Here is a 16,841-nt window from a genome sequence, read left to right as displayed (position 1 = left end):
GATGTCTCATCCTAGAGTGACTCACTCCTGTAGCTAGCTAAATTCAAACTGTCTTCTTTAGAGCCTGCAATCTAAACAATACATTTTCTTGTCACAGCTACGTGGACATTAGTTAAAATAACTGTACAGTCTGAAAACAGCTACACGATGCGGCTGCTTTATGTGGTTTTGGCAAGAACACTGCACTTTTTGTCTTTAAGCACTGCCACCTCTTGCTCCCAAACATGGCTGCTGCATTAACAATTAGCAGGTCAGGCCAGTATCGCTGCTGAAGAGTTTACAGAAAGCCATTCCTTAGACACTGGCAGGGAAAGAGATTCCTAATAAGGCAGCCAAAGCTACCCTGTGCAATGGGACGATACCCAGACACCGCATCAGACCAAGCTCATGAAGTTCCTACGGAATCCTCTGCAAAACACAGCTCAGTTCTGTGAAAGCTCTTGGTGTATTTCACGCTCCTCCCGTCTGCGGACTCCCCTTTATATTTGACTCCCTGAAGCTTCTAGATGCAAACATTCACGCTGTGGACTCGTCCCTCCAGAGCAACCCAAGCTACTGACACATAGCGAGGGGACAAGCTATTGTTCCAACCAAGCATGGACCAAGGAGAACATAAACCCTCCTCCCTCAATAGAACCAGCAAGGGGCAAGGAAGATCATCACCAGTTCCCATCCTTCCCAGTAGCTCTTCCTAGTTTGGGTCTCAGTGCCAAGCTTTCTCAGAAGTCCAGCACCCTTAACAACAAGAAAATTACTCTCTCTCCAGCTCCTACATAAATATTATATTTTGCTACAATGCTTTCAATGATCTGCAATAATTTTCTGTCTTTCAAGCCAGGATCTCAAAGCACCTGAAAAACCCTGCCTTTTGCAGTGAGCTAAAGGAAAAAACAGAGGGACAGAGAAATTGCATGAGTTCAAATCCAACTCTGTGCTCCAAAATCTAGACCCCTGACTCTGTCCATGATAAACAAAGCAACCAGCTGGTGGGAGAACAGCACATCGTTCTGAAAGACTGCACTATTAAAATGTCATCCAGTTGACACCACCTTTAAATGACCGTTGAAATAGCGTACACGCAGCCCATCAACATAGCTTGCCAGCAAAGCACTGAGAGTTTCCCCCGTCTACAAACCCAGGCTCAGTCAGTTTTCTTTGTATCTTTTGCAATTGCCTGTTACCTGGAAGAGTGAAATGCTAAAAAAATTAAAATGAAATAAAAAAAGAACCAGAAGACAAGATGGTTCCCACTCTAATCAGTAAAAATAGCTAGGGTAGCAGATAAGATTTCTGGCATGCTGGGGAGTAAAATTTAGACTGTGTGCCACATATCAGTGGTTAGATGTTCCCTGTTATTTTTCAGATATTCAGGCAAATAATCTTCACATGCACAGATAGGTTGGTACATACTTACTGATACTTGGATGTGCCCATAATCGTGATAATCAAGTTAGATAAGTTACTATGGAAATCCTCTGCAAAACGTGTAACTTATATTTCTATAATTAAAGAGGACTTACCTTTAAGGACTCCCAGAGGGGAAACTGTACCAGAGAGAAAGGGATCTGGAGAGGTTGGAAAAGAAAAAAAACCAACAACATAATGTTACAAAAGCAAATTAGGTTGGCATGTTCCTTGACTGGCTAAATTAGGAACAGTTATTGTACACTCAATGAACTGCAGCTTATTACATTTACAAATCTTTAAGGACACTTTATGTAGGCTGCTATTAAATGACTGGTTTCACTAAAGCAGTTTTACTTTGTTTATCACATTCCCTGCCGAGACGTTAATGTATTGTTACCAAGGTGGCCTAGAAGAGCAATAAGCAGTATGATCTAGTGCAGGGACATTCTTGGTTTGACGCTTAGCCAAGAAAGCCATAAGGATGGTTCAAGAAACACGTTCCCAAGGCCAGGAACACAGCCTGGCAAAAAACCATCTTCAGCAATACACACTCTCACACATGCTGAGCTGAAAACAGTTGTGCTCCAACCAGGCCTTTGCAGTTCGGGCATCGGCTGCAGAGGGAAACTTTTCTGAACATCTCCCAGAGATCTCACATTACCAAGAGCCCTAGAGAATTAAAAGCGGGTTGTGAAGAGCTACCACAACCCAACCAAAATCCAAGGGAGATGCTTGGAGGTTCTCTTCTCATCACCTGTAACGAGAGGTTCTTCTCTTCAGCAACAGCCTGTATCTCTACCTAGGCTCATTCCTGCTGCTGTGTGTCCTCAGCAGTGCCTGTGCATTTCCAGCTCCTTTACAGATTTTGCCCTGATAAACGCCTTGTGACCAACTCTCTTAATACACAGGGAAAAAAGCAAACATATATTTCTGTCAGCCCTATAGGCTGTGCAGGGCTAACACTTTTCTAACATAAGTTAGAGGCTAACACTAACATAAGTCACTTTTCACCATGAACAGAGTGATTCTTTGCAACAAGGGACATCACTTTCCAAGGTTATGCCTTCCCTTATAGTTTCTTCCTCCTCCAATCTCTCCACTAAGTTATTCTGGGCTCTTCCTCCTCCGTCACCGTTCTAACAAGCCCTGTCAAATATCCTCCTCTGGTACCAACCCTGCCTTTGCTATCTCCAGCCCAGGTATCTATCTCAAGACATCTCAGAGGAAGGAGTCCCTATGAAAATACTAGCCTGTGCCAGAATTGCCCTACAGCTGTATCTGCAGGTCTACTTTGCCCCTTCCTAAATGCTACTGCAGTTATCCCCTCCACTTCAACAGCCAGTCAGCCCCAGTTTCAAATCTTCCAAGTATCTATTTTTTTCTCCTACTATTATCTTCCTTCCCCAGGTATGATGCATCTTGGATTAGTTTTCCCCCTTATGTAGGTAGATTTTGTAGTTTGTACATCATTTTAGTAGTCTCAGAAAGCACTTACGCGCCTTTTGCCATGAAAAGTAGTACAGACTCAAAATGGGTCACACTTAACTAATACATAAATCTTTGCTCTTTGTAATGTGAATAATGTCAGGTTAAAAACATCCACTACAGAGATACGAATGGCTTATTAAATCCAAATTCAAGCTACACGAAGGAATCTGAAATGGTATGTCCATTCAACATCACGAGAGTTAAAGCGTATTGTCTGCTTCACTGTGTTGCAACTAATGATTAATAAATGAGTCTATTAAGTTAATCTGCCAGGCAAAACTAAGCTTGACAGACACCTGCCACAGAAAATTTGTTATCTATTCAGGCAGGAAATGGCAGTGAGAAGAAATCAATGTCACTGCTGTACATTGAGCTGACAAACTGAAATCTCAGAGGACGCTTGTCATCTTGAGCAATGAGCAATATCCCTGGTGGCATCTCGGAGCCCCACAATAAAGGTCAGACATGGCTCTTATTCATCACGGCCTTGAAACTCTAATGGAGCAATTAAATTTTATTTTTAATACTGGGTGAAAAAGTCCAGCTATTTGACAGTAATGTGTGGTAATATATTTATGAGAAGATATATATATCTCCACATGCTGCTGCATCACTGTTGAATTGGAGTTATATGGCATGATTTCTTTGCAACATAAAATGAAAAGCAACATAATCTTCTATTATCTAGGCCAAAAAATATGAAAAAAAAGAAACAATACCCACTCCATTTGCTTCAAATTTGTTAAAAGAGAGAAAAGGAAACGCTCTGCATCCAGCTGTACACTGAACAAAACAAGCTTTCAAATACAGTCTCCAAGTTTTGCTTTTTTATATGCGTGAATGAGTGGTAAAATTATGCAGCTGTTAGTAAGACAACAAGGGAAGCTTTTGACATAAACCCCTTTTTATCTCCTAGCTAGAAGCATTTCAATCAAAGAGGAAATTTGTTCACAACTGCTGTTTGATTTTCGGCGTTACTGGTGTTTGCTTTCCGTGTCCCGCTCAGCGGGGACCAGAACTGGATGGGGATTATCGGTTTCACTTTTCCCCGTGCTCCCCACGAGATGCTGCAATGCGCAGGCTACCAAAATGCCTGGGAAGATTTCGGATGTATGTCAGCGGGATCTGCACAGGGGCTGGGCTCCCTCCTCTCTAAGACACCCACAGGATAAGGGCCTAAATATTCCTAAGTCACATTTTAATAGACTTGGAAAACTTACAAAAAGCAAACAAACTAGGAAGCACCACCAACAAAAACAAGCAAAGCAGCACCTTCACCTGCACTAAGACCTTAGCAAGATGTCCCCCATTTCTTACAGTCATCCATTGGAGCCTGTTTGACAACATCCTGACTTAAAACCAAAACCCACGCAAGCGCTTTCATGGGTACTGGAATGAAAGGGACTCTGGCTTCCTGTGGATTTGTTTTTTGTCATAAGATTCTCTGAAGCCAAATAATTTCCAAGCTGGGTTCAGCGATCTTCCCACGACAGGGACTTCCATCACATTCCATCTCGACATCTATTCCACAGCCCGTGTTGAAAGCCCTCACACACATATTTACAAGAAACCTATAGAACTCCTAGTTTTCTTTGCAGCCTCTGCCTTTCCGCCACATTTCCATGGCCAACACGTCCAAGGGCTGCACAGGCTGCTGTGTGTTCGTGTGTGCATACACCCTGTTTGCATAAGCCTCGTTTCCCTAAGAGACCAAACAGCCCACGCCCAGAAGTAGTATTAATATATGCAAAAAGAAACAGCTCTACAAGGGTAACGCATCCAACAATGAAAAAGCCTTTAGATGGCTTTATTACCCTTTATTCCTCTAGCACGACAGACGTGACAAAATCTCGCAGTCTGGGGACACTTCTTAATTTGAACATTTACAGCATTTCATTCGTTTTCATATTTTGCTTTTTAAAAGAAAAGCTCTTCAGCAATGAACAGAATCACACCCTGCCAGGCAGCAATATTTATGCCTGAAATAGGCTAAGGCAACAATAAAAATGTGGTCCACACATGTGGGTAACTTTCTGCCAGCAAATATGAAACCCTGGCGAGCTCCGCCAACCTCTCATTCGACATTAATATAAAATAGACAGAGAGTACCAGTTCTCATGTCTGGCCTAATGTTATATAACTGTGCTGTTTGTTCAACAGAATCAACTCTTACACCAAAAAAAAAAAAGAAGTTTAAAGCCCCCAGACAGCTGTAAATCATTATGCCAAAATGTTTTATAGGTTAGTGAAATTATCATTTACTCTGGTCCCTGTAGTCCATAGCACCTGATGCCTAACAATGTAATGAACATTGCAGATTCTTATTTCTACAGATCTACTTAATTCTCCTGATACAGAAGGATTTTAAAAATTATTTTTAATAAGTTACTTCTAGAAATAGTTGCACCTCATGGCCAGAGCAACAGACACACACATCTCACTTCTAAAAAAAATACCAACCTGCAAGGACTGAAGATTGATGAGAGAGAAAAAGTACTCCCACCAAATACTGTTTAATTGAATAAAAGACATTTAAGGAGGAGTAATACTCTTCGCAACTACAACACAACATTTTAAAGTAACTGAAAATTCACCCGTTCAATATCTGATGCTAAATTGCAAGCTGGCATTGTCCTGAAGGAAACACAGCAGCCAGGGAGCAAAGAGAACATGCTGAAGGAGTGGCAAAGAAGGGGGGAAGAACCAAAAGGAAAAAAAAAAAAAACCAACCTCATCAGCCTCCTCAGAACTGGGATTCCCTTCCAAATATGAGAATTCTTTCACACAAAGAGGAAACAGATGTCCATGGCTGGAATTTGTATGTGGCTTTATTCTCTTCTAGGATACAATAAAACTACTCTTCTTCTCATCCTCCGAGCTAGAAATTAAACAGTGGCATGTCATGCATAATCCAGCTGTGCTTTCTACCTCCAACCTTTATTAGCAATATATTTAAAAAGAAGAGGAAAAGAGAGAGACAGAAAGAAGGGGAGAAACTAGAAAAGCATCAGAAATGAAAAACTATGTGGTATGTGTTCTCAAAACAATATAAAACCTACAGATGTTCTTACTAATCTGTGGCACATGTTTGTTTATTCAAGTTTTCTCTGTCTCCAGTTCAGCAGGCTTTGCTCTCCAGAAGAGCCATCTCTTTTTACAAACATTAGAGTAAATACTGAAGGAGAGATTGGTATAAACAGCCAGAGGAGGAAACAGGCTCACCTTGTAAGAGCTTTCTCAACTTCCCTGAAACTGTACCTCCGTCCCAGAAACTGCTCTCACCAATACCTCCGCTGTTCCCTACATTAACAGCAATGAGAGAAAAGCCAACAGTTACCAAGAAGATTTTGACAGTACTAATACCACAAAGGCCAATGGCAAGAACATCTGCTCCCTTCAGGGAGAACGTTCTGCAGTCATCACGGAGCAGTTCTCAAACTTGCACCTAACCTGTCACTCGTGGGCACTTTAACGAGGCTCACAGAGATGCTATCACTGTTGAAGCCTGTATTTATAAGGAGTGCTCCACCAGTGTCTGAGCTGCAGGTGCCAAACTGTGCCTCTTCCATTGGAATTACAAAGAAAAGTCTAATAAACTGCTTCTGAGTATCAAAAAATATACTGTTTTCCAAGGATACATAAGCCACGAATTTCAGGAGAACAATCTTCCCTTTACCTAAGTCCCTTTTACATTCCTTTTTTTTTTTTTTTTTTTTTTTTAAATCAGCTTCTTCATAAAAGATGGTTCTTTTCAAATAGGTTCAACTTGCAGTAGAATAAAACAACCCTGTCTGCCCACTGGAGCTAACACCAAAACACTTCTACTGATAATAATCACAGTAAATCTGGTTCAGTGTCTTGTCCTCCTAAAATTCTTCACACGCTTGTTCAATACATCTGGATTATGATAAACTGATGTTCCAGCTATAAATATACTTTCCCCATGATGGGATTTGAAAAGACAGCATGAAATGAGGTAAACCTCTCCCATGGTCATGTCAGAGGTCACAGCAATAGACACCATCATGAAGATCTGTAGCTGTCCACAACACTGACTAAAGGCGAAGGCGTAGAGGAGCTCAGCACAGCCATCATCAATGGTATGCCCCAAAACTGACAAAGCAGACTTATTTTCTTGCAAACTTCAATTAATACTGCCTCCCAAGGCAGGTAAACAAGGAGTTTATCCTCCTTGATAAACTGCAGACTCCACAAGGAACCTAATGAAGGGCATTTGTAATCTTAACATGAATGAAAGACTGTCAAAGCCATCAGCCGTGTTCCTGGAGCTCCGAGAGATGAAAGGTGTGAGCGTGGTGAAAGAATGGACAAGTTTGTATGTTAAATAAATGATGGAGGGCTTTGTTAATAAACATTGATGCAATTAGAAACAAAACTCTTCAGGCATGTATGACAACGCTGCCGTAGCAATGACCAGATAAGATCTTCATTTGGCTCCATTCCTTAAGAGACACAGTGAAAGACCAAGTTCACATACAGTGCCTTCCTATAAGACTACACGAAGAGAGGTGGAACCCCATGAGAAGCTGGGCCATCACAGGTAAAACAATTAAGTTGCATTTGCAACAAACAACTTTTCACAGCTTCAGAGTTGAACGCATGCTCTGCAGCACTGCCAGAGGCAAAGGAACGGCATCTAGGGTGGTAGAAACACCAGCCTCAACAGTGCCAGAGTATGATTAAAACAAAGGTTTCAGATCATGCACCAGCAGCCACCTGAGGTGAGCAGCAATTCCCTCATTTTCAAGCAAGTAACATTAACCCTGTGTGAGCTGGGAGACAACTGTAAAGCTATAAACGGGGATCCAAAATTCCTGAATTATACTCATTATTCTGATTGGAGCATCCACTAACCCTCAAATAAATATTTGCACCTTGCTTCCTCTGTTTCCCCGGCTCTAAACCCAAAGTATTTCCACTTGTCACTTGGCATATGCGAACATTTGGAAGTAAATTCCTTTCTGAGACAAAACATTATGTGCCCCACAGGGTTGCTTAGTTGGGGTACAAGCCCTTCTCACAGATGTCCTTTGGACCTGTATGGCAGAACTCCACATACAACAGGATTTTCTTTTGAACAGCACCACACGCTCATTATAAAAGCAACACATAAAGGACACTATGTAGAGACAGATAAATACAAGGAAAATTCTATCCAGTTTTCCCCACTAGAAAAAGGTTTTATGATTAAAAAAGAAAAAGAAAAAAAAGAAAAAAGGTTTTCTGCAGGGGCAATGTTGACCAGCAAAGGGGAAAGACACAGTCAGAGATCCGGCACGACTCTGTGTTCCCAAAACATGGGAAAAAGAGAAGCACTGAGGCAGATGCACAAACTCAATGCAGGCTGGATTGCTTTAAGAGAGCCCAATGATCACAGAGCGCTAACTTTGCACACACATGAGACAGATCATCATCGAGCCTTCAAAATTCCCCCCTTGTGCACCAGCCCCTTACTTTGCTGGCAGGATAGAATAACTATTAGAAATTGTGTAATGTTAGCCACAGAAGTCAATCTTATTGGACTTCAAACAGGAGCTGGACTGATTAGCTGGCCCCTAATTAGACAAATAATATCCATGTTCTCCCATTCTCCAACAAACAAGCACTAAAGGAGATGCCCGTTTTGCTATTCCTTCTTGAAAGCAACGTATCAAAAAAGATCCTCAACAAGAAAATGAATATGCTGACATCGATTTGTACATGCTGTTTTCAAGGCGCAGATAAAAATCTTGTAGGATAAAAGATGAGTTTAGCAGCTCTAGAAGAATGAAGGTATTGTTTAACAGGAAGCAGATGTATGTCAGATGGCAAACTCATTAAAGTGTCCCATCGTTAAAGGAAACGGGATAACAACGAGCCATCTGAAAAAACCTGAACTGATCAGGAAATACACAAGCCACAGCTAATCTCCTATTTATTGGTAGGTAATGCCTTTAAGTCATGCACATGCATTGAGTTTAGGACCATGAAGGACTAATCTTTGTTCTCATGAAAAAAAACATAGGAGCAGAACCCTAAAGCATGGAGCGCAGCATTTCTGGAAAAAGTCTTCTGAGGAAAAACCCTAACATTTGTAGAAACTATTACATCAATACGTGGGTGGACACACACACGCTTGGTTATGTGCTGCTGTCCGGGAAGCACATCAGTTTGCTAACTTTGAAGGCATTTTAATGTACATTTTACATACATGTAACATTTTAAATGTTAGTATAATTACAAAAATGCCTTATGAAAAGCACCGATCAAGGAAGAGCCTCTACATACAAACTTCTAAACTCTGATCAAAGAAGAAATATTATAGGCAGACAGTGGACTGACACATTTGCAGTATCACAGAGTTGAACAGTTCCTCAAATGAGAATTTTGCAGGAGATACATGGACCTAAGCACAAGGAATTAAAAAAGCAGCATATTTGATTCACAAGGCAGGTGGATCTATAGAGAGGAGTGAGAGTATTGCTTCATCTAGCAAATATTCAATCAAAGAAACTTGACAACAGTGCAGCTGTAATGGCACTGACATCAGCATAGGAATTCTTGTCCTCAGAGTAACAGCCACCAAAAAAAAATAACAGACTGGGAAGAAACATGTGTTTTTTCCTTCCTGGATGTATCTCAACCTATAGTAGTTTTGTTACAAATGTCTTGTTGCTACATTATGATTACAAATACAACACAGCAGCTCTCACCATAAAAATTAAATACGTCTCTCACTAGGAGATTTCTGAATGTCACTAAAAAAACTTCCATGGGAAAATCCATCTCTGCCTTTGCCTATAGGCCTGATCCAAAGTTCATCACTGGGAATTTTGCACATGTGGCTTTGATAGCTTCTGGATCAGGACCCACACTCAAGATGGAGAAAAGAGGAGAGAGCAGATGCAAGGGTTCTAGCATACAACACAAGGATCAACTAATTTGGATCTTACCATGCCCTTCCCAGGATGCACAGTCAGACTCATGGTGAGAGCAGGATCTAAGACGTGCTCTTTTTAAACTTCTTAAGCAGGAACTGCTGCAAATTCCCTGCTTTTACAGAAGCGTACCCAACAGTCCTACTAGTAGCTTTATCTGAGCCCAAACCGTGTACATTTAAGTACAACTTAAAGTCCCAATAAAGTTAATGCAAGCTAAGCAAATTCTTTTGAATGTTTTACCAAATACAAACCTTGGTGTTTTGCTGCATCAATAGCCCTGATTATTTGGTAAGGGTATTCCTGCATATTTGCCTTTTGTGGGGGAAAAAAAAAAAAAAAAAACAGAGCAAGACAAGTAACCAAACGTTGCTTTAAACAAAACACCCCACAGATAGTATGAGAAAATTACTCCATCAAGGGTAGCGCAAGCCCAACATTAATGGAACAACTACTATAAACCATGAAGTTGAAACTTCTTTCTTTGAAGTGCATGACCCATGCACCACTGTTTATATATCTCACACCATTATCTCCATCATGTGGCAGAGAGAAAAAATGCAGATTAATGTCAAATTTAGGAAATGCTATTCATGTAAAGGTATTTTACTTACCTTACACACATGTATACACACGTATGTGCATACACATTCAAAATTTTGTGAGTATCTCACAAAAATGGGGCATTGCCAAGCTTCCTTCTGTGACTGCTATTTTCCATTGTTTAGGAAGAGCCATATCTGCATTGCACACCACAGGTAAAAGAAATAGCCTTGTCCTGCAAGGCGCTCACAGTCTCACAGGCAGCACCCCAATGGGTGCCAATTAAACAACGCTCAGGGGAAACGCAGGGGAAGCTTCAGCGGGCCAGGGTGAGCGGCCGCCATACGGCAGCCTAAATGGCAACTCAGTACAGGTGGAGTTAAAGGACTGATCTTCACAGACTCCATGAAAGAGTTCGCCACGTGTGATCTCCGTTGGTGTTAGCTAAATAGGAGCTGGTTCCTGCAAAGCACTAAAACACATGTCTAATTTTCCACCTCTTTATAGAGAAGCAGTTAAATATGTCCTTAAATCCTGTACTGAACAGTCTGACTATCCTGTGTGCCTGAAATAAGACCAGACTATTTTCTCTCCTTCACCTACCTTTTTTATTTTTTAATAAATGGTTGCATTGCTTTAGCCCAACTGCAAGATGCGGTTTTGCAGAAATCAGAGTGAAATAACTTGCCTATGTTACAGTGGGGGACCTACTAGCTTATGCCAATGATCTCTCCTAGCTTTTATGTATTAAAGCATGAGCTTTCCTGAACTGCAGCTACAGTCCCACAAACTTCAATCTGATTCCACATTACAAAAGACCTGATCTAAAACCCATTAAAATTAATTGAAAAATCGCAACAAGCATTTGATCGAACCCAAACGAACAGTTAGACAATGCACGTACAGATACAGGAAGGATGGTTCCTTTATTTTTTTTCTTTTTTTTACCCTCTGTAATTTTTTTTGACTGTTTAACCAATTCTGCAGACTCTGAAACTATTTAAACAGGAAGCCCCCTGGACCCAGCAGACCTCCCTGCCGATGCAGCTGGAGAGCTACTCTGCTCCTAATGGAGCATTTCTTCCACCCCCACCCAAAGGTAGCAGCTGCACGATGTCGGGTTGGACACTGCCGGGCCACCTGGGACTCGCTGCCCTCCCAGGTGTGGACTTGCAGACTCGTCCACAGCAATCGAGCCCCTGGGAAAGCCGTCTCGCTGCCTGCATCCCCCAACTTCCTGCCTGTCAGCAAGCTGGGAAAAAACTTCAGACGAGGCTGGCTGCGTACGCAACTCCAGCATGCGGAGTGCAGGGAGGGTTTGCTTTCAAGAACCTCTTGCAGGCTTCCTCAAAGGAGTCTAACCGTGCTTGCACAGCAGCACCACCATTATGAGACCTGTGGAAACAAAAGCCATGACTCTCAAGGATTTGTTTTAATTCATTTATGGAGAAGATGCTTTCACCATAAGCCCTTGACTTCATTTGCATGTCTTTACACAGCCACCTCATTTCCATCCGCCTTGAGGATCTACCATAACCACAATGTTAAACCATAAAGCTAAACCAAAACAATTTCTCAGACTCGGTTACCCAGCTTGGACATGAAGAGAGCGTGCCAAACTACAAGCACATGGGAACAGGATCCAGAGGAACAAGGGTGCTTTGGTGGGCAAGGAGTAAACAACTGGAACATCCCAAATGCACACAAACCCTTATTTGCTTCATTTGTTCACCCTGCACGGCTGTCCACAAATGCCAGCTAGAGGTTTGGGCTATCTTCAGAGCCTGATGGGAACTGAACTACAGAGCACGACAGCAGCTAACCCTTGGTTCTATGAAATCCTGGTTATAGCTGTGATCAGCAAAGTAGACACTATTAAGTTTCCACTTTAGCAGTATAAATCATCCCCTCCATGCTTGGCAAAGCACTTAAGCACATGCTTAACTTTCACTATTGCTGAATAGGAACAAGATTATGCTTTAAAAACATTAAAGACCAGACCCAAACAAGTTCTTAGACTCCATACTCTTCTTTACGCTCCCAACTCCCCATTAATCTAAAAGCTCTTCCAGAGTTGGAGCTGGGCCAAAGTGTTTTGTTGAACTGACGCCTAAACAAAGTTTTCTGCTAATTTGGGGCTGCAACCAACGTGGTGAATGAAGAGAAAAGCCAAAGAAAATAGCCTAAACTTTTCTGTGGGTTACTTTAGATATACAATAAAGAACTCAAAGTGACCGCAAACACCCAACAGAGGATAAGCCAAGGTAACAACACAACTGCAGCTCCACCAAGAGGTTTTTAGCATCACAACTAGCAGCAGCAACGTCCAAGCAGTCAATGCAACTGCCAGGGCCCCACGATGGGATCAGATCCCACCATTTCCAGCTCCTCTCTCATGCAGCAGGTCTGAGCAGAGCATCTGTTGCAATGATGGTCCCTTTAAGAAACGTACTTCTGTGGAAAACATTGACACCAAAAGGAGAAAGCCAAATTGCACGCCCACTGCAGCCTGGCCTCTAGAGGGAAAGGGATGGGAAATTCTGCTGTCACAGCTTTAATTCATTTAAAGGCCATTTCGCATCCAGAAGGTTCCACTGAGATGATTTCTTTTCCTCATTGGTTTTGCAGCCACGTCAAATGCCCATCACAGTCAAGTGGCAGATTTGCCAATTCCCTGCTGTCATAGGCAGATTCATAAAACTCAGTGCGATGGCTTAAGTTGTGCTGCCTGGTATGGGCTTTTGTCTGTGATATACAGCAGTACATGGGATTTACATTTGTATGATTTGAACCATAGTCTTCCCAATTGTTTTCCAGCTGGGAAACGGAAAATCAGCAATGAAATAATTTTCATGCCAACAGGCATTACTTGAGGGGAAAGAAAATCAAACACAAAAATGTTGGTTGGAGAAATAGCCAGGCATTCCCTAGCCATGAGGAATCTCCAGAAATTTTACCTTTTCAGTGGACAGTATTTTAGTATCTGCCTAAGAAACCTGCCCTTAGGTAGGTCTCCAGAACCGTTTCTATTCCTGCAGCATTTGGATGCCTTATTCTGGGTGCCACCCACAGACCCTGTAACGCATGCATGATGCTCCTTTCACCCTGAGACTGACTGAGATGAATCTGTCCAAATTAGTTCAACAAAATTGCAAGGCAGCATCTGAAGAAAAAAATACTGATCCTGATCAAAGACATGGTGTCCCTGAGGTTGCACTGCACATAGCTGGACTCAAAGAACCGGGCAACAGCAGTGCAGTAAAGAAAAATTAGCAAGCAAATTAAGGACCAAAGAGAAGAGGAAAGCAAGCAATGCTATTGCCTAATACAAAGAATGAGCTGATCTCAAAGCAAATGCCTTTCCCAGTGTAATGTTCGTAACCTTTTGGGCTGAAAAGGAACAGATTGGTGTTAGCAGCATATAATATATCCAGGTGACTTAAACCAGGATTTTTTCTAATTAGATTAGCAAGCTATACATTACAATTCCCAGAATGTTTCAACCTCAAGGCATTTTAATTACATTTTTCATTTATCTTCCCTGGGATTTTCTAATTTGTGCCAGAATGCTTTCTTCACTTAAGATGCAATTTTTATCTCAGCGCAAGTACTAATAGACCACTTCAGACAAAACAACCAAAATCCACGGAACTCATATAAGAGCAAAAAATCAACTGTGGCTTTCAATCAAAAGATATAATACCCTTAACAGCTTTCTTTAAATAGTACCACCACTGGTAGTGGTCTTTGGGATCATGAAAGGAGTTAAGAAACCTGCAGAACAGCGTGCTGATTCTGTGTTCACACATACAATTTTAAAACCTCACTTACATGATGCCAGTAAATGACCCAACTTCGTTTGGAAGTCCTGCAGTGAATGTTATCAATGTCTTAGGCCTAGGACTAATCTGGGGCGGAAAGGAGGTTCTCAAATTTGTGCTGAAATGCTGATAGGCATGGTGAAAACAGCCTGTTATGCTGGAAGGAAATTTCCAGTAGACTAAGAAAGAGAATCTGAAGCAGAATGAGCTCTACCTCTACTGTCTGCTTGCACTTCCCCTTCCATCTGCAGCCCTGGGGATAGAGGGGCTGGTTACTACTTTCACCCTGCTCCCAAGTGCTTATCACAAGCCCTGCCACACTTTCCCATCCCCATCCCCCCCAAGCGCTGGTCTGGCTCCTCACATAACTGCTCCATCCCCGCTTCAAGCCCAATAAGCCAGGTTAAAGATGGCACCTAGCAACGGGGGGCTGTAACCTCTTCAGCCGGCTGCGCAGCCAGAAGCGGATCTCTGAGCATGGCCTAAGGAACAGCCGATATTGGCTGACTTCACTCTCAGGCTTAAAACAAGGATGAGCTATTTCCACCACCACCATGGTGCGCCCAGCAGCGGTCATCCCAAAAAAGACCCTGACATGATGCCCTGTGCCCACAGACCAGCTGGTAAGTACCCGTTTAGAAAGCGTAGCTGAACACTGGGAAGAACCTACCCCGAGCGACAGTCTTTACAAGATGTGCTGATTGAAAAAAAACCCAACGAAGTGAAGAACTCGTGCCTTTGCTTTGCAACACGTAGCAACTCAGTAAGATAAATGACAAAAGCCTTTACTGTGGCGGAATAGTTAAATACAATCACAATAAAATTCCACCTGTCAGCTCCAAAAGCACCCCACATGTAGAATTTACACAAGCTGAACTGGAGCTGGTTCAGGGCATGTCATAACAGTTAGTCATTTCTGCACTGTGCACTGTTAAAATTGGCCTCAAGATGAATTGAGTGCCTGTAAAGGGCAACCATATTTCAAGCAAACCAGGACATGCTCAGGGTAGTTGGACTGCCCCTTCAGCTGCATTCCAGAGCGTTTAATTTTTGCCACTCGGTTTTCATGAAAAAGATTTCCAGTACACTTTCAAAAAATTCTGCAATCCAATAAAAATACTTTGTGGTAAAACTTTGGAGAAGAAGGGAGAAAAAAGGTATTCTTTTATACTGAAAGGGTTTTGCATAGCATAATTCCAACCTCCACTCCTAAGCGAAAAGTAAGACTCAGGAGTATTTTTTGCTCACACGAGTTGTTTGCAATCTGTCAGTTCCCATAAGTTAAATATGGCATTTCCAATCTAATAGCATTGCACGGGCTTTTTGAATGGCAGCCTGTTCTGTTTGTGTTTGTGATGCTTTCCAGCAGAAGCCATTTCTGGCGTAGGAGACGACGTTACTAAAATGTAAATAAAAAGGGCACTGTAAATGATTTCACTCTTACTCCGTGTTTTTCTCAAGGGGCTTTAACTCAAGAAATCTTCTCACTGTGTGCGAAAGACTTTGGAATCAAGCCAGCGGTGCTGAGCACCCTCATCCCTTCTTCAAGTCAACTTAACTTCAGGCAAACAAATATGGGGGAAATAATCAGGCATGGCCCTTCCCAGAAGCTGTGCATTAGAGAAGTCAGTCTGACACATATGAATAGAAATCCTCTTGGGCTTTCTCAGAAATTAATGTGCCAATAATGTAAGATTAATATGTAATAATGAGACAACTTTCTTCCATGTCACACAAACTACATATACTGTATCGGCACACCACGCACACTTTGAAGCCAGCAAATTACACTGTCAGCAACAAATACATTTCAGATGTAGCAACTAGAACAGTTGTTAGTGGCAATTTCGCAGTGAAGGCTGCAGTGAAGCCCATGTCCCCCTTACCCACACAGCTCAAATAAGTCTTCATATGCTCTGGTGCACAGGTCAGACACTTTGGTAACACATTTTTAGCAGGGTGTCTGCTCAATTTTGAAGGTAAATGGTAAATATTTTTGTAAATTATTCACTTTTAAAATGTTGCTACTCTCACATTTCTCTGGATTTTTTTAAAAAAATTGCTCTCACAACTTTCAAAAATAGATCGCTCGGGCATCTTTAAACCTGTATCATATTTAAAAAAAAAAAAAAAAAAAAAAGGAGAATCAGGTATCTTGAATTTCCTCTTATTCCAGGTAACTTATACTACATGCAGTCCAGCCAACTAGTTAAAACTTCCTCCCCTTTCTATTTCCTGATGCTACCAACACCCAGTTCACAAAATCCACTATTTGGAGAGAGAATGAGAAATCCAAATGGCCAACTGGGCTGCATAAGGTCTGTGGTGTCCTCAAGGTCTGTGGAGAGGCCAGAGGCTCTTCTGGGGATAAGACATTGAGCGGGGAACAATGGGGCAGCAAGAAGTGATCACACATTAGAGAAAGAGAACGTGGAAAAGGCAGCTATAGTTTTGTTGCAGGTCACTTTTGTACCAAACACTTCACAAACAACTGAAGATTTGCCCCAGGACCTGCAAATATGGGAGGGAGGGAGGGCAAATGTCATTGCTTAATTCACTTAAAAGAAATGCAGCGCAGACGCTGCAAGTTTAAGTGCCACTTCAGTGACAGTTTATTCTTGACACATAAATCATTTATACACCT

The 16,841-nt window shown here is 41.9% G+C and overlaps 1 protein-coding gene across 1 annotated transcript in view; it reads right to left on the bottom strand.

Annotated features, from left to right (window-relative positions):
- Nucleotides 1-16,841, bottom strand: part of SLC25A26 (solute carrier family 25 member 26) — a 90,627-nt gene that overhangs the window by 25,352 nt on the left and 48,434 nt on the right. The window contains exon 6 of the mRNA XM_075713567.1: nt 1,521-1,565. Within this exon, the coding sequence (XP_075569682.1) occupies nt 1,521-1,565 (45 nt within the window). The remainder of the gene's footprint in view (nt 1-1,520; nt 1,566-16,841) is intronic.

This window comes from Pelecanus crispus, chromosome 7 (assembly GCF_030463565.1).
Source record: "Pelecanus crispus isolate bPelCri1 chromosome 7, bPelCri1.pri, whole genome shotgun sequence".
Taxonomy (NCBI): Eukaryota; Metazoa; Chordata; class Aves; order Pelecaniformes; family Pelecanidae; genus Pelecanus; species Pelecanus crispus.
Note: the sequence above shows the minus strand (reverse complement) of the source record. Positions and strands in the feature narration are given on the sequence as shown.